Source organism: Mesocricetus auratus, unplaced genomic scaffold, assembly GCF_017639785.1.
Source record: "Mesocricetus auratus isolate SY011 unplaced genomic scaffold, BCM_Maur_2.0 Super-Scaffold_100021, whole genome shotgun sequence".
Lineage (NCBI taxonomy): Eukaryota > Metazoa > Chordata > Mammalia > Rodentia > Cricetidae > Mesocricetus > Mesocricetus auratus.
The window spans coordinates 13,712,327-13,731,221 of record NW_024429202.1 but is presented as its reverse complement, the minus strand read 5'-3'; the positions used below and the strand labels follow the sequence as shown (position 1 = coordinate 13,731,221).

The 18,895-nt window shown below is 43.1% G+C and overlaps 1 protein-coding gene across 2 annotated transcripts in view; it reads right to left on the bottom strand.

Moving 5' to 3' along the window:
• Positions 1–16,900, bottom strand: part of Tfap2d (transcription factor AP-2 delta) — a 52,038-nt gene extending 35,138 nt beyond the window's left edge. The window contains exons 1-5 of one of the 2 annotated variants that reach the window (XM_005072285.4): positions 16,627–16,900; positions 15,001–15,498; positions 11,599–11,659; positions 1,268–1,433; positions 971–1,089 (exon numbers count right to left, since the gene is read on the bottom strand). In XM_005072285.4, the coding sequence (XP_005072342.1) occupies positions 971–1,089; positions 1,268–1,433; positions 11,599–11,659; positions 15,001–15,498; positions 16,627–16,665 (883 nt within the window). In that variant the 5' untranslated portion in view covers positions 16,666–16,900. Of the gene's footprint in view, positions 1–970; positions 1,090–1,267; positions 1,434–11,598; positions 11,660–15,000; positions 15,765–16,626 lie in introns of those variants that run through there. The other variant, XM_013115014.3, reaches the window with a different exon arrangement.
• Between the last annotated feature and the right edge of the window lie 1,995 nt (positions 16,901–18,895).

The following is an 18,895-nucleotide window of genomic DNA, read 5'->3' as shown; positions in this document are numbered from 1 at the left end:
AAGCTAACTGATGCAGCAAAAAGTCTCACAGGTGTGTTCTTAAAACATTTGGCAAGGAAAGAAACCCATCCACCATTTATATTTAAAACAGTATTCTGGATTTTTAATACCCTCAGAGGTGGACTTTTAAACACCCCCTTAGCACCCACAGTGGTGACTCACAACTGTCTATAACTCCAGTTCCTCTGGCATTCAAAAAAAACCCCAAACCCTGTTACTCAGTGGAGCTGCTCTTTAGAAAAGGCTTGTGTGAAAATGTGCAGGCCAGTCCTTTCAGTAGAAACAAGGGAAAAACATGAGAGAAAAAGTAACTATTGGCAGTACATTTCTACCTCCATCTGTAGACCTTCTTAACCTCAAGCTCTCTCTGACTCAGTTTACCTCTTTACAGAAGTGTAAGCTTCAATGCGCTTTAAGAATATCTACAAGCTTCTGGGTATGGTGGCCTACGCCTTCAATCTCAGCATTGGAGAGGCAGAGGCAGACAAATCTCTGTAAGATATAGGTCAGTTAAAGCTGCATAGTGAGGCCCTGTTAAAATGTCAATAACATCTAATGCAATGTGCTTTCAGGCTCAGTAACATTATCAATCTCACAAAGTTGTTTATCCTATGGACCTTGACCTGTGTAACAATGGATTAAACTAGAGGTATTCAACCTCTAAGCTAATAAAGAAATGAGAAGACCATGGCCTTGCTGCTGTTATCTGAGGAATACTTGGAGAAGTATAACATATTTTCCATTGCCTTCTTCCATCTTCCCTACAATTGCCAAGATTAGTAAGTCAATTGATATCCCACAAATTAGCTATATTAAGGCAAAGTTAATCACTGTCAAAGTTAATCAGTAAGTTCAATTATCATTAACTATACTCTTAACAGAACTGAAGTAAAGTAGTAAAATGAACTAAGGTGTGGAGTACCACTAAGAGCAGTGTTTGGTTATTTCTTCAAGAACATGAAAGTCATACCTTCGACCAAGGAAGTGAGGAGGGTAACATTGGCTGCTTTCCGTCTTCCAGCTGGCAGGTTTAAGCCAAGCCTATCCAGTTTCTCTCTTAGGCAGCGGCCACCATTCTTGGATTTTGCTCTGTCCAGAATCAAGTGAAAATTAAGATTGCTTAGTTAACACTTGGAAGAAATTATGAGCCAACGTGATCTCATGGGGATGATACCACGGTAGATGGAGGCTAAAAAGACTAGGAGCTCGAGGGTGGTATTTGGTCCCGTTACCAGAGACATGATGGCAGGAGACAGTGTCATCTTACCTCCTCAGAATGCCTCCCAGGAGTGAAGCATTGAGGCACTCAGGTGGTGAGAGACGCCTCTTTACCTCAGCAATGGTCACCTTGTATTTGGAAGTTGAACTGAGAAGGGACAAACGACCAGGAACTGAGCAAAACAAGTCTGTGGGGTTGACCACACAGGTGCCACCTGGGGAAGGAAAAACATGCTTTAGTAATAGTGAAAGGATAGAGCTTTGGGAGAGGCAGGCAGAATCAAGAGAAACATGGTAATAGTTATCGCTATCCACCATTTATATCACGTCAGGCCTCTCAGAAACTATCCTTCTAAGAACTAATTAGGATTTTGCCCATCATACAGAAAATGAATCTGTGTATAGCATTGTAATTCTAAACAAAATTAGTACCTTCTACAATATAGGCTGCCTCTACAGTGTTAATTTTGACATTATTATATCAAGGAACATGTCAGTAGGTTAATGCCCCTGAATTCAAGAGTTAACCTCAGAAAAGTAGTATCTATTTGTTCAGTTACATGTTATTGTGCACACATACAGAATATATTGAAATTTTTGATGCATGCTTTATTTCTTCAAAATGTTTGCAAGTTTCTTTCTTCCTCCTCTCATCTGCCCACCCGCTAAAGACACCAATCCCCATATGCACTAAAAATCACCTGCCCATTGTCAGAAATTTCCAATCTATGCAGGTAACAATACAGTCAAATCTGTATACCATATTTCAATTTGCATTGTTAGCACAGTTAGGCAAATGCAGTGTAAGATGAAATGTTATTGAGTAACCTGCATAAAATATGACTACTATTATCACTATGATAGTTGCTTCATCATTACTGTTAGGGTGTAGGCAATGGTAACCATTAAGGAACAACAACACCAAACAATTTTATCAAGACGGAGTTCCTGGAACAGGAATTTCTATCTTCAAGTTCTACAGAGCCTCTTGAGCCTCGGACCTTTGAAGACGCAGCATGCTCCATTCTCTAACCTCAGGCAGTTCCCACTAGCTCCCTTGGAGACTCAAGGGTGAGCATCACTGGTCATTGTTTCTTGATGCCCAATTGCTAACTTACTGCAAAATCCTCCAGCCAAAGCCCACCATGCTAAGATGATACATGTGTGAACTTGGGATATAAGACTGACTTCATATGCTTCAAGACCTCTGAGGGCAGTTTTCAAGTTTCATTGCCAAATCAAAACTGTATTTTCTTAAAAATATATTTCCTACAACTCTCTCTCTCTCCCTCCCTCCCTCCCTCCCTCCCTCCCTCCCCCCTCTCTGTGTGTGTGTGTGTGTGTGTGTGTGTGTGTCCAGACTGTGGTATCAGATGCTATGGAACTGGAGTCACAGATATTTGACTGGGAACTGAACCCAGGTCCTCTGCAAGTGCAGTTGAGCTACCTCTCTAGCTGTTCACAGCTGTTTTTTTTTTTTTTGTTTGTTTGTTTGTTTGTTTTTCCTAAGCATGTATTTCCTTGGTTTGTTTGTAGGTGAGCTTAAGTTGCTTTTCCAGAAAGGGGGATTACAATAGAAAGCAAGGGAGGAATAAGTGATTAGAAAAAGGAAAACACAAGATATTGCTGTCCCAAATCCGTCTACTAAGAAGGTGATCTCCTTTGGCTTTCTAGGAAGAAGATCTGTGATCCCACAAGGTCCTCCTTCAGAATCTATGTTTTGAAAGAAGCCAGGCGCTGTTCATACCCATTAAAGTTTAAGAAGTACTGGACTAGAATTTAGACTTTGCCTCCAAGTAACCCCTATCATCTTTTACTAAGAGATACAGATGAACAGCTACAGCAAGGAACCTCTGAACTTTAGACTCAGGAGTGTTCCCTGGGCATGTCACCTAAAGAACTTGGGAGGACATAAAACTACGTAAAAGAATCCCTACCTGGAAGTGAGAATATTAAAATATTTCCAACTCTATGATGCTTGGAATTCTTTCTAGCTGTCTTATAATTACCAATATGTCTCTTTAAACGTCATTTATTTATTTATTTATTTATCATTTTCTCCCTGTGTAGCCCTGACTGTCCTGGGGCTCATTTTGTAGACCAGCCTGGCCTCAAACTCAGAGATTTGTCTGCCTATGCCTTTCAAGTGCTGGAATTGAAGGCGTGTACTACCACCACCCAGCAAATATTTTTTTCTTTGACAGTTTCATACAAGTTCATAATGAATTTTAGTCATTTTTACTCTTATCATCTCTCATCCTCTGTATCTCTGAAACCCTTCTCCCAGCATGCCTTCCTCCTGTTTTATGTTCTCGTTCTCTGTCTCTCTCTCTGTCTCTGCCTCTGTGTGTGTGTGTGTGTGAGAGAGAGAGAGAGAGACAGAGAGACAGAGAGACAGAGAGACAGAGAGAGAGACCGAGCCCTGAATTTAATACTTAATTATGGTTGCTTACATAAGCATGAGTGTGGGGTTGTTTACTGGAGCACAGGCAAGGGAGGGGCAGCTAATGGTTGCTGGGTGACCTGGTATCATTTATTCAGTAGTGTAGCTACTGAGAGGCTGCCTATGTGCCAGTAAGTAACCTCCAACCGGTTAGCTTTGAAATTGCTAGTGATCAAGGTCTGTCTCCCTTAACAATTCTGAATCAGTATATAGGGCCCAACGTTTTGAGAGTACAAAAGGGAGGGAGGATACATGTCAAGTCATCTTGGCAAAATCTAGTGTGGATCCCGAAAGAAATTCCTCATGCCATTATCTGGAAATGAGACCTAGGTTTTAAAGTTTGAGAGGTCAGAAGGTCTGTCAACAGTTAAACTAAAATCCTTTCCTTGGAGTCAAGTGTGTAAAAACTGTAAACAATCTCCCTCTGCAGGTGGAAACAAACAGATTTACTAATTCTTCCCCACTTTGAATTTCTGCAGAATTTCAAAAGTAATAGGAATAGCAACAATGCTAGGGAAATTTCACAGATTCTTGGGGTTGTGGCTATTGACTCATTCACTTTCATTAATTCTTACACTGTGTACTTATAGATACAGAGTGCACTTAAAAATCAAGTGAGTCCTTAGCCGGGCGTGGTGGCGCACGCCTTTAATCCCAGCACTCGGGAGGCAGATGCAGGCGGGTCTCTGTGAGTTCAGGCCTGCCAGGTCTACAGAGCAAGTTCCAGGACAGCCTCCAAAGCCACAGAGAAACCCTGTCTCAAAAAACCAAAAATAATAATAATAATAATAATAATAATAATAATAATAAATAATAATAATAAAGTGACTCCTTGAAAGTTGAAATGAACTGAAAATCAAGGTAATTTCAGGGAATTTAGATTTTATGGTAAGGCTGTCAGAGTCATGATACTGATTGCTTGAGGATTTAGGTCAATGTGAAGGAAAATATGAAAAATTAATAAAAAATAAACATATATATACAATATCTATCCACTCCACTTCTGGAAGGAGGTATCTGCCAGCAGTTACTATGAATCAGAAGCAAACATATATCTTAACATTTATCATCTCTCCTGTATACCAGTCAGTAATTTACTGAAGAAAAAGAATTAATCTTAAACATTTACAGGAGTTGTGTTTTTTCTTTTCTTTTCTTCTGTCTGCTAGGAAATGATACCACACAATTTTAGACATTTCCTGTCCTTAGTAACCCAATTTATCGAAAAAATGATGGTCACAATCTCGGGAAAAGGAGTTAGGTCTAGTTTTCTTGCATTCAAATTCTATCACCTTTTGGCTTAGTTGAAAGTAGGCTGTTTCCCAGGCATCTTCAGGGTACGCTACCTAGCCACTTATAAACTCCAGAGGTCCTGGGTGTTTTTCTCCTTCATCTAGGTTGGGCTTCTGGTTTATGCTAAAGTAGGCATGTATTAGGTAAGTTACACAGGCTGCATATTAAGAATATGCTTTATGCACACACAAATTGCCTCAAGGATTTATTTTGTATTCAGGATTATCCATCAACTCTAGACTCTTTTATTTTTTATGTCACGGAATCTTTAAAGGGAATTTCTGTTGCTTTGATACATGGCATCGTTGCCGCCTTGGGGAACTCTCTTATTCTGGCTAAAGATTGGGCAACTTGTAGAGTTTACATCAACTTGGGGAACCTGATATCTTTCTTCCCAGTGGGTTTCCTTTCAGGCGGGCAGAGAATAAAACAAAGACATGATAGCCAGGGTTTTGCCTTTGTAATGAAGTTAGTGACGTGGTAGAACCTAGCTAAGGGAATGGAGACTATAGACAGAGATGATGAGAACTCAGAGGACGATTAGAAATGGACATCACCAAGCTATTAACAGTAGTCATTCTGTGCTCCCACGCAAGGTCCTAATGGTGCCTCTGAGACCCCTTAGCTCTCACAGATGTTGGGTGACACTCATTTTCTGTTCAGCATTCCAGTTGAGGATGGCATTCAACCAGGCTATGCAGAACTTCTCGGGAGTTCTCCCCTTCATATTTCTGCGGAGGTCATTGCTTGTAAATTAGGGGAGCTCTCCAATTTCTTGTGAATATGTACATTCCAATGGGTAGCTATATAAGCTAAGAATTATCTAGTCAAGATCACTTGTTTAGGACATGCTTTTTAAAAAATAAACAAACAAATAAATAAAAGGCACAATTCTGTCAAAGCAACAGGAAGTGGTTAGCCAAATTCTGTAGTTACCACTACACCTGGTACAGAATAACACAGGTTTTGGTCCTCCTTTTTGCCCTGATCAATCCTGAATAGCCTGAAGAAGGCTAGAACTGCAATTCTCTTTGGGGGAACTGTCCTTCTGCCTCTAGACCATAGGAAAAGCATTGTTGACAAGTAGGAACATGGCATACTAGCTTGGAGAACAATTACTTCTTAACCGGCCTACTTGAAAACTGAAGGTGTTCACACCTGTTCTACTTCCGCCTATTATTGATGAGATGTTACAGGAAGTGGACAGACGCTTATTCAACAGCCTGACTAATGGTACCCGATGTTGACTCTGCTGAGCAGCTACTACATCCCAAAGCTGGATACTCATTTACCCGTAGTTTGCACTGCAACCTAATGGGAAGCCAAGCGCTAAAAGTCTCTTCTCACCCTAGATGCGCCTAGAGCAGAGCAAACAGGCATGGTTGCCTCCAAGGAGCCACATCTGAGCAACGTGCTTAGTCTCTGAGCCCCGCCCACCCCCTAAGAACACACCCAGTTGCGCCAAGAGGCCCCCTGGCGCCTCTGCAGGTGTGATCAATAAATTCCTAGCCTGCTTCGGCTTGGCTCGTTAGGCCCCAGCGCGCAGCCTGCAAAGCCGCAGCACCTCAGCACCGCCTCACTCCCCCGAACGTTGGTGTTGACATAATTAGACCAAATCTTAGGAGCGAAATAAATGTTCTGTTCGCCTTACAGCCAAACAGATGTTTACAATTCAAATGAAAGAAATACAAACGGTGGGGACTTTTTTTCTTCCCCTTCTTCGTCTCCAGTGATCGCTCTTTTTTTTTTTTTTTTTTGACACATTAAAAAATGTGTAAACGGTTACAAGAGTTTCCTGTCCCTGTTTGTTTTGTGGCTTCATTTCCGGGAGGTGCTCTTGTCCGACAGGTGGGGTAGGATCTTTCTGTGTTTTCTCCCTCTAGCCTTTCTCCCTTACCAACTCTTGTACCCGTGCGCGTGGGATTCCCCCCTCCTCCTATGGCAACACATATTAATTGTAATCAAACAGCAAAGAGGTGAGGGCTCAGTTGCCATCACGCAGGTCTTTGATGCTGTGTCAGCTGTGCTGTTCGGATGGAGGGATGCGCTATTACAGGTGTTGCTACATCAGGTAGCTGCTGCGTCCTCCCGCTGGCACTGCCTCCCAGCAGAACAAAAGGAAAGGGTAAAGAATAGATAGCTGCTTCCTTGTAGTGTGTCCTGGTGTGTGCTCAGGGATTAATTCCGAGTTCCCAAAGCTTAACGTACTTTGGACCCTGGTGATTTTCCAGAACAGAAAGAAAAAACGGGGTACAAAACATTTCCTTCCTCGTGACAAATAACTGTCCAACAAACCATGCTTCTAGATGCTTTGGTGTATGCGTTCCGGAGGTTAGGGAAAAGAGGTAGAATTTCAAGTCATAAGTATGCTCATTTTAGCGTTAAGAGAGAGGGTGAAGTTTCTAGTGTGTCGCCTGCTCTATTTTCATTCACAAAGGTTGAAGAACCAAAGAGATGGGTTTTAGCCCTGTTTACTACAAGAGATTAAAGGTAGCGGCTCACTGAGGAGATGCTGACAAAGGAAGAGAGATTAAGCTACCCGTGCATCTTCTGTTTTGCCTGGTCTATAAGCTGCCAAAAGCCACAACTCTGAGATCCCACCAGTCCAACCAAGACCCAGGAGGGTCCTGAATAAAACAAAGCAAGGCGAACATCCTCCTTAGGAGGAGCATGCCAGTCTCTGGGAGTACAACAAAAAACAAAGTGTCAGTTCTGTCCTATCCATTATTGGTAGACAGGGCGGCTGAAGCTAAGGCTGCATTTGCGGAAAGACATATTTTGAAGAAGAATTAAATCAGATCGGACAATGTCTGCACGGCGGTATAAATGCCTCAGCCGTGGCGAGCCAGTCACCTCAGCGATCTGATACACGCCGCTCCCTTAAAACGTGCAGAGTTCAAATCACATTAATTCTCCCCAAATGTTTTGATTCAAAGTAGTTTGTATTTTGTGTAGCCAAGGGCAATCGGGAAAGCTCTCCTGCCTGCAAGTGGCCGGTAGGTTCCTTCCCTCTCCACGTGGCCCAGAGGCGACCGCGGTATTTAAGCTTCGGAAATTAGCCTGGGGCTGCAAGGCAAGATGATCACAAAGCGAAACAAGGGCGCTGCCCCTCCACACTTTTTTCAGCTCCCCCCCCCACTTTTTTTTCTTTTAGTTTGCCATCCCGATTTCACAAAAGAGATCAGGGCCAACAGTCACTTTCCACCCACACACAGGAAGTCCTCTCATCTTCAAGCGCTTGTGAAGGCCAGAGCCCCTTTATCCAAGTGAACCCCATATCATGATTCCATTCGGAGACCATTCATGATTAACTTCGTCGCCTCCGTGGTCCTCATCAACATTTTATTATTAAATACTCAGAGAGAAATAAAAGGGCTTGGGTGTCTGACAAAAGGGAGGGGCCACGAGGGTGCCTTAGAAGAGTCACCAGGAAAAAAAAGGAGTGGGCTTTCCTTCCTTTCTTTTTTTTTTTTAATGACTGAAAACATAGGCGACTCCTGTAAATAGAAGCCGCGTTCCTTCAAGAGATGCCTTTTGAAACCCACTGTCTGAATATTCAACGAAGGCAAAGCTCCACTCTGTACGAACAACATTAATATGATCTCTGCAGAATTTGTTACTCAGAAATATTAACATATCAAAGCCAACGCCCGGGGCGAAAGAAGCTATCGATACGCGAGTGCAGGGTAAAGTAAAGATTATTGGTTCTGATGGTCGGAGCGGCGGAGCTGCGGGCGAAATAGCGCACACCATTAACCGGGAGTGAGCGCGCAGGGAGCTGGGCCTCCGTGGCGGCCGCAAATATTTTATCTAGGTGGTAATTACCTCCCTGCTACCTCCCTGGTCTGTCCACACTATCTTTTGGCTATCAGACCTTCGTTTACACGGGGAAAACTGTAATTGACACTTAACAAAGTGAGTCTGAGAAATGACATTTTGTTCTTTACTACAGACTTAGTGACTGTTGACTCCTCATCCCTTCAACCTCTGCAAACCAGGCCAGCTTCTTTCTATCCACTTCGGGTACCACAAAGAGGCAGGTATCTTTCCTCAAGGCAGACCTTGGGAGGGAGTGTCTTGCGAAGGAAAGCAGATGCTTTTTTTTTTTTTCTAGTGTTGTAAATGGTGGCTATACACTCGCAGGGCCGTAGCACAGTGCAGATTTTGCTGGCTTGGGGCAACAGAGATTTGTGAGAAACTCGGGAGCATAAAGACTCTTGCTTTAAGGGAGTTCAGCCTGTAAAGCATAGACCTTGTCACCCTAGGAGGGATGGGAAGGGATTTAAGGATTAGATGTTCTATTTTTGATAACCTGAGTTACGGATATTAGGAGCTCTTTGGTGAGTTTACTGCACCATGCCAATGAAGAGAAGGGTTCCTAGGTATTTTGACATAAGGCGGCTTGCCTGTGTTGACGAAATGGAAAACTCCTTGCTATCCACTTGAAAATTATGAATTTAGCCAGCCAGCCAACACACTCACACACACACACACACACACACACACACACACACACACACACACACACACACACACACCTCCAGAGCTGAGATTGCTCCTGTCCTGTAAAACATGTGGGGATGGGAAGATGTGGTCAGACCCTGGGATCAGAATTACTTGTAGGTGGGGACTACAGATTTTGTTGTTGACTAATTCCGGAATTCCAGGTTCTTTCCCTGGGGAATGGCACTTTTCTCCCACACAATAAATGATTTACTTTTTTAAAATAGCAGACTAAGAGAAGAATATCCCAAAGTGAAACAAATAGGTGCCGAATTGTATGAAAACAAGGAAAGATCACCCAAGGAGCTTCACTTCTCTAGTTACGATAAGGTAAGGGCGCACTTCCAATCCTTTAGACACCTCAAAGCTCAGCTAGCTCCCTTTGGATGGTCAGAAAAAAGGGAGGTGCTACTAACTCACATCGGAAACTTTATTGATTCCATGGCATCTGCATTTCCAGCGCTCAGTCTGGAACTCAGCCTGTCAATCATGCTACAGCCATTTTGGTGTGATAGTCAAGCGTTGGGGGATGCACTTCAGCAAATGCAAGCAGAAAGTATGAACCGCAGCGGAAAGCTCGGCTCGCCCACCAGCCGGCTTCTTTCCCTAATTAGTGGCGCTGTCCTTCAGCACCACGGTGTCTGTGCGCCCTGAGCGCTTGGCCTCATCTTTAGTGTTTTCCAGACCCCAATCAGTAACTCACTGAGCCTCCCTTTCACTGTGAATATATTTTACTGGCCCAACAGTTATGAACATCTAAATTTAATATTCAGAAACTTGTCCCTGTTTTATATTATCACAATATAGCTGAATACAGGTCTAGTTGGAAAGTTTAATATTGTTCCTTTTTAATATCTATATGGAATGATAGCCATATTCTAAAAAGTAAATTTGCAATCTTGAAAATGTTCAGCAAAAGATTCGAGTAGTTTTTTAAAATTAAACATAAATTCCAAGCACACACTTTTTGGAACAGTCAAGTTCACAAAGATAAGCATCCCTTATTTTCTCTTCTGGAGTTTACAGGGGATGCTGGATTATGAAATCTGCACATAAACACAAAATATTCCATTGCTTTTGGAGAGTACCCTACTCCCTCCCCCCAAAAAACATTCAGCTAACTTTGAGAGAAGTGGGAGAGGGACAGCTTTGGTACCATCAGAAGTTTAGTGGCTTGGTTACTAGAGACAACTGTGACCCTGAAGCAGGAATTAGTCTTGGTGAATAGACCACATCTTATTAATTCGTATGAAGTTGGGATAACAGCTGGTCTCTCTTGCCTCATGTGCTCCTCGGGTTACTGAGCATGCTAGGGAAATAAACTTCAGAGGCTCAGGGTACAGTGAAGCAGGGAAGCTAGCAAAATCTGCACTGCCTTGAGGCCCTGTGAATGTCATAGTTCAAAATCTTTTGTCAAAACGGAACATCTGAGAAACAACCCCCCTTCGGTGCCTTGGCTGAATGCAACAGCTCTCTCCTCTCGCCTCACCCCCCTTTCCAGTGCCATGGGTAACTCTGGATTCAGATGTTTTCCTCAACAGATGGGAACAAGAAAGCTTTATCCACTACACTTAACACTACCTCCTCCTCCCACCCTCCTGTAAAGAAAGAAATCTTCTGGACGCTTCAAAAAAATAAGGCAGCTATAATATTGGTGACTCATTAGCCTCCTGGAAAGCCTCAATGATACAGACTTTCACAGAATCCCTCAAAGCCTGTAGCTCACACCATCACCCCAAACACCCAGGCTGTGGCTGGCACATTAGGTCTAAAAGAAACCAGAAATCTTGCTCCAGGATGTGGTATCGGGCAAAGGGAAAGAAGTGTGAAAACTTTTGTTTTTGATCCCAGTAATTTTCTCCCTAACTTGGATTCTGTAGTCATTCTGTGTGGAATAAGAGATAGCTCCTAGCATAAGTCTTGGGGTTCACTAGGCACTAAAGTATCATTGGAAGAAAGGAAGCTTTTTTAAAAAAATATAGATATGGCTGTATGGAACCAGCATAGGTGACTAACATAATTCTGCTTTTTGTTTTTGTTTTTGTTTTGTTGTTGTTTCTTAATCAGCAGACAAAGACTCTCATATTTCTAAGTCTCCCTCGATCTTCAAAACAAAGGAACCAAGGACAAGTTGGTCTTACCTCTTCTTATGACTCCCCCTTGGCCGTTGAGAACAATCCCACACTGGGCTTCCACAGAACCCTTCATAAAAGAAGAGGAAACAGAAGCATTCAAATATGTAGCCATGACCATGTGGGTGAAATATTGCAGACTAGTCTATCCCTGACCTCTGTCCCAGGAGACCATGGAAGGCATCATTCGGCAAACAACATCGTAAGGAAACCATTTTAAGAGAATCTACAATCTAAAACTTGGATTCATCTTGAGGTATGCATTTTCCATCCCTCCCCAATAATACACTTCAGAGACTTTCATTTGGGCCTAAAAGAATGAGAAGTCCTTTGGGTCCTGAGAAGAGACACAGCATATGCACAGGCAGCTCATGTTCACCACTTTCAGGGGCTGCAATTGTGAGTTTCCTTGGAGGTTCAGAGGAAATACTTCACATGGAGGAATCAGAATATCTTCTAAGCATTCTGTTTCTCCCCAAAGCAAGAACACAGAATTATCTTATCCAAAATGGGTCTCATGGAGGAAACTCCTTCAGGTTCACTCTCTGGAGATCTCCAAGCTCCCAAGGTGCCCAGTGATCATTTGAACTGGAAAACTAGAGAGGACTTGCTGATTTTTTATTATGAAAAATAAAAATTTCTCTTTGTGTCTGTCTTTTCCCCCCTTCCGAATCAAAACGTGTTAAAAGCTCATTTTCCTTTACAAACAAACGAGGTATTGGACATGAAAGAGGCCTTGAAGGGTGTTAACCTACCCAACAGCCCGTGAAGAGTTAAGTAAATGCGGAGAGAGTCGGTGCATAATAAAAACCCACTTTACAAAACAACCTTTACAGCCCTGGCTCCCTTTTGCCTAGCCATTTTCACCATATTGAGGCAGGCCTGTAAGGCCCCCCCCTTTCAACCTCCTCACCAGCTCTTTCTTATTTTAAATGTTCTGCCTTAAAGTGATTATCAAATCAATATGGAAAAAAAACTTGGAGACTGAGCATAAATTAAAGCGGTGATGGGAAAAGGTGTGACAGTTTCCTTTGTTGGCCATAGCAAATCTTTTTAGGGGACTCAAAGATGGAACTGAAGCCACAAGACCGTTTGCATCTGTTAGGCAGACTTAGACCGCCCTCTAAACCATTGGACTTTCACTTAACATTCTGTGCAGGGAAAAGTATATTTACATTTGTTGCATTTGAAATGAGGCATATGCTGATGAATGTTTTAAAAAGGAAGAAATAAAAGGAGAGAGACGGGTTTTCCCCACACACTCCCTCTTCGTTCTTGTTTTAAATGTAGCTATGGTTCTTTCTTTTCCATTCTGCTAAGTACATCCAGAAGAGCAGAATGACTTTATAGACTTATAAACTCATCCTAGTCTCCATACATATTATAATACATGTACTTACATACACATATAGAAGTCTTTATGACCATTCATGCATGCATACATCGCACACCGTGAACTTTCATCTAGCATCTTAAAGCGTTTCCTTCCTCAGTGTGACTAATATTATTTCAATACAAGTAACAAAAAGAAAAGGAAGGATAAATGTATATGAGATAGGCTGCAATGAAGACTTTTTAAGATATATGAAGTATGAAAGGTAAAGGACACCTAAGCTCTCCAAGGAAGTGGACCGATTTCCTCTCTCACAATCTGGCGCACTGTTAAGATGTTTATTTTCTCAGCAGAAAGTGATCTTGGTCTCCTCACTTAACAACCCCCCCCCATAAGTAATACATGCTGTTTGGTCAGATGACATTGCATAAATGACCAGTTGAATGGCACTAAGTCGAAAATTGGATAAACTACGGTGTCCTTTTGCACAGGATTCTGCCTTTGTCCAGTGCTTGCAAATGTTCTAATCCTCTCTTTTGAAAAATGCCCAGCTTTGTGCCTAGCACAGGAAAAAAATTTGTACAGATACAAAAAAATCAGCAGCAGACGTGGCTATTAAAAGGAGTAAATAGGTTTTAGTTGAGCTAAGCATTGAATGGCAGATTTTTCCCCTTTCTGAGACATAAAGAGATCCTTGTGAAAAATGTACAAAAATGCCCTAAGCGTATAAAATTATTTTGTGAATATAAGTGTAGCAAGTCAAGCTTTAAGGACTGAAATCTTTTTTCTTGTGCATGAATCATGTGGTTATGGCTCTTTGTTGGAACCATAAGGGCTTTCACTTTAATTTAAAATTAATCTCTTGCTCAGGGGGAGAGGAGGAGGAAAGATATTCCGTGCGCAACAAGAGATCTCTTCTGTCTCCAAGTTGTGCTCCTGGAATATCTTCCCAATCTTCAGGAGAGTGTGGAGATGGCAAGCTTTGTGCAGATTGAAAAAGGAAGGAGATGCTTCCTCCTAAAAGGAAGTTCAAGTTTGACTATTTTTGGGTTCCTACTCTAGACCTTTGTGGGTTTATTGATTTGAAATGTGTATAAGACAATGGCATCACTTAATTAAGAATTCTATTGTTGGCAACGAATGTGGAAAATGTGTTAAGTGGGAGATTTGATTAAGTGGTGGTCTTTGCAACGTTGAATTCATTTCCATTCTCTTTCCCTCCTTGCCCCTGCCACCCCAGTCCCTTCCTTTTCTCCTTCTCGTTTTTTTTTTCTATTCCTCTCCCTTCCTTTATTTCCTCATTTCTGACAGTATAACGAGTTGCATCTTACCTAATGTGGAGTGACCTGAAGGGAAAGAACAAAGATGTATAGTATCCTGCTGGGCTACCAGCTCGGGTGTGCTTAGGCAGAGAAAAATACAGCTCTACTCTGGTGGAGTGCATTGAGAAAATTATTTTATTGGGACTGAGTTTTGAGGTTTTCATTTGTGGTTCCTTACTTGGCACAGCAATCTAACATTTGTGAAACTTTTGCTCACGCGTGGATTCCAACAATTTCTTGAGAACAACCCCACTCCCTCCACTCATCACGAGATTCCCTTACAGGTTCTGTCTAGGTCAACGATGGAAATATGACAGTAGACCCTGTAAGTGGTGGAAATTGAGGTTACAATTAGCTGGTCGTCAGCTTTTAGGGTCTTGCTCTGAGACCGCTAGATTCAAACCCAGCTCCACTGGCCTCACACACTTACCCGCTCAGGGTCAGAAATGTAGATTCATAAAAGATTTTTGACGACTGGCCCCAGGTAGGGGCTGCAGCTATTGATCCAATGAGAGGAACCGAGTGGGCACAGTCCTCCTGTAATTTGATGACTTTCCCTAAGTCTCATGTGTGTGTATGTGTGTGTGTGTGTGTGTAGAGAGAGAGAGAGAGAGAGAGAGAGAGAGAGAGAGAGAGAGAGAGAGAGAGAGAGAGAGAGAGAGAGAGAGAGAGAGACTTACAGCCAGAGCCCTAACGGAGAGCGGGAGGGGGAGGGCGAGGGGAGGGCGCAGACAAATCCGCTGCATGCTTATTTACCTGCAAGTCGTCGGCTCCCGCGGCGGCCAGCCCCAGGCTGGGCCCTGGCAGGAGTCTTTGATCTGGGTGCATTCCATACTGAGAGCCATGGCTCATGAGGGACAGGTCGTGGCGGCGGTAGGCATCGAGGCAGCCCAGCTCCCGCCTCTGCTCATCCAGGCAGGAGGACTTGAGCGCCCGCGCATTGTGCAGGTTAATAAAGTCGGTGGGCTCCCCGTGGTGAATCTGCTGGTAGTACTGTTGTGAGTGGTGGAGAGAGTTCAGAGAGTAGGCGTCGGGAGTGACCGCCGGGTGGCTGTGCTGGAACTCATAATGGAACGACTGGTGGTGAAGCGGAGTGTACTGGTGGTTAGTGGAGAAGTAGGGGGACGCAAACTCGGTGCCGGTGGTGGAGTAAGTTAAAGGAGAGGAGGAGGAATAGGCAACCGTGGAATTGGCTACGGACTCCAGACAGCCAAGCTGCATCAAACGGTAGCTGTTTGATCCGTCGTGACGTATCTGGAAGGAAGAGGGGGAAAGGGGAGAGCAGAAAAACTTGAGGTTTGTCATTTTGCAACCTAGGCGCCACTCTCCCAGAGTCAGGAGCTTTCCCCTGGCTCTCCTAGGAGAAAGAGCAAGCACGCTGGGCTCGGGAGAGCAGCCGGGGCTCAGTGAGAGCCTTTGCCAAGCAGACTTTCAGAACAGTTGAACTGGGGGTGGGCGGCCTCATCTTCACAGTGGAGAGAGCGGGGTGGGGGGAATCCCCCACCCTATATAGGTGGGGGTGATACCATACAGGCACACACACAGTCACAGACAAACAGTCAGCTGGATAGACAGACAGATAGGCAGGCAGGCAGGCAGCCAGACAGACACACAGACAGCCAGCCAGACAGACAGACACACACACACACACACACACACACACACACACACACACACACACACACACAGGCACACACGCCATTCCCTTCCCAACTTGTGCCTGGAGCTAGGCATTCGAGTTTTGCAGGTGACTGGGGGGCTGCGGGGAGCAGGAGAGTCCACAGGCAGAGAACTGCGAGGATGCACCTCGCAAACCCTCGCACCAAAACGCCACCTGACCAAGCAGAGATGTTCAGCCTGGGCTGCTCGAAAAATATCGTACACATATATAATTATATATGTGTCAAATATATATGTTAAAAACCCCAGTCTCCGCAAATTGTTCAACTTGCTCACTTCTGTAGACATCTGTATCCCATTCCTTGAATCTGTATCCCCTTACAAAAGGAGTACCTTCTTCCCCATCCCCCAGGTCCACCTACCGCCCCCCATTAGTCCCTTTTCTTTGCTTTTCGGAGAATCCTTTCTGTGTCTCTAGCTTTCTCCTCATCCCCCCCTTATTGTTAGGATTATGTTTCTCCCTCATTACCGCAAATGGTGCTTAACGTGGAGAGTTGCCCTCCCTGGCGACAGATGTCATAACGAACTTTCTCCCCTTCCCTTCCTTAACTTCTCCCGAAAGCCAGATTATAATTAAACGTAACGGTCCAATATAGATTAGAGGCAGGGGAAGCTGCCACCACAGCCGCCACCACCGCCGCCACACACTCACACACACTCACACACTCGCGCGCGCGCTCACACAAAAAAAAGTAATAATACCTCCGCATCGTGGACTAGTCCGGGAAAGGTAGTTGACATGTTGGGTTTCTCCAAAAGCTTACGATGCAATTTCCCCCTCCAAAAAAAGAATCAGGAAAAAAAATCCAAAACTTCTTGTGTTTTCCAATTTTTTTAAAGGAAAAAAAAAAGCTCTGTAGATACAGATCTAAATTGTAATGGTTTTGCCCGGATCGGATAGCTCCTTGCCTCGTACCCACTTAAAAACCTGTAGGAACAAAATTTTCCCTCTGCACAAAAGCAGCTCCCTGGAACAGATTTTGTACTTGCTGAGAATTTCTTTGGCTGATGTCGTAGGTCCCTTGGTAATATAGAAGTTTTGAAAATTAAGCATCAGCACTGAGAATGGGGAGGACAATAGGCAGAGGAGATTATCCCATGAGACAAGGAATAAATATTGTATCTTCGCCTAATAAGGAACTGGAGCTTCTTTCAACATTTTTATCCATTTTCCGCAACCTTTATCGTGCTTTTCTATACAGACTGAGGTGGGGACTCATCTCTGCTGAGAGCATTTACACATTTTTATTGTGAAGATGGAAATCTACCCCCAATATGTGCACGTTGCTGACAGAAATATATATTAATTAAACCTTTCTTTTACATGACTGAGCATTTGTTCCTATTGGTTCCACTCCCTGGGTGCTGAAAACTGATTTTTCCTACAGATATTAGACTCAGTCTTGCCCTGTTGGGGTGTCTGCCTTCTTCCAAGTAAAACCAATACTGTTTTTCTCATGTTTACATTGAATTTGGGTTTTTTTCCTCCCTTTTAGAAAGACAACACCAGGTGGTGGCTAACATTTTTTTCAGCAGTTTTTTAGATAAATAGCCATGATGGACAGTCCTAAGTTTCTGTCGCAATGAAGTGAGACAACTGGAAAAATTCAAGAGAAAGAAGACATGTGAGGAAATTGCACACTTAAGTAAATGTCTCTCACTGGCAATCCAGCTTATTTCCTTCTCTTTTGTGTTTTCCTTCTTCCTCTTATAAACAGTGCTTTTTGCTTTTATTTTCTTTTCCTTCCTTTCTTTTTTTTTTTTTTTTGAATGCTTGGAGTGTGAACCGTTTAATAGTGGAGTCAGATACTTGAACACCATTACCTCCAAATAACCCCCAAATACTTAGAAGTCACATTTTACAAAGAGAGTGCTGGAAGGAGAGACCACACACACCTATTTCCTTTTCTTGGTGGATTTCTCAAATTTCAAACAGCTTTTGGAGTTTTACTTCATTCAAAATTTAGGTTGCTCCAATGAGTTATTTAGTGTTTTGAAGGGTGTGTGTGTGTGTGTGTGTGTGATGGCTACAAGCTCAAAATATGTAGGCTTTTCGAGGCTTTATCAGTAAACTTGCCTTTGCAAAAAGAAAGAAAGAAAGGAAGAAAGAAAAAGAAGAGGAAGAGGAAGAAGAAGAAGAAGAAGAAGAAGAAGAAGAAGAAGAAGAAGAAGAAGAAGAAGAAGAAGAAGAAGAGGAAGAAGAAAAACAAACCCCTAAACTGGCTGGCCCCACTGGTTCATCTCAGAGATAGACAGGGTAATTCAGTCTTAATTGCTATTTCATTTGGTTAGCTTTTAAGTGTTTAATCTGAGAAGGTGTCTTAATAACAAGCCGCAGGCAAGCAGACATGTGGCTTTCCTTTTTTGGTTGGGGGGTTTGGGAGGGTTTATTAGGATATGCTCATGCAGGGTAACTGGGCTGTCACTCAGAGCTTTTGGCTCTATACAAATGGACAAAGGCACATGACAAGAATTGAAATGCTTTGTCAGAAATAGAGATCGAAGATGCCTTACTTCCATGCAGGATCAGCAGCCAATATTTGTTCTTCTTGTCAAGGTGGACTTACCTACCCACCCTCCAATTCCACATTGTAGTCTGATGACATCAGAAGGCTTTTCAAGTGAGGTCAATGAACATGATAAGGAAGAATATAGAACATAATCTTTAAGTAGGAAAGGAAAGAGGAGCACTGTTGCTACTTAGAGGCTGTGCCCCCAAATGCTTGCACTAGAGTATTTGTTTGCTATGTCTGAGCCTAGCTCTCATAGCTTACCCAAAATGGGCCTAAATAATATGATCACATGTGGTAGTTCATGGGATCTGAGGACTGATTCTATAATATTATCTCAGGAATCTTGTACCTGAGAACCCCATATCCACCAGGAGAATATAGAGGACCTGCTAGCTATCTTGTGAATCACATGAGACACGTTTTCTGGTACATAATGTTAGCTTCATGAGTAGCCTGTA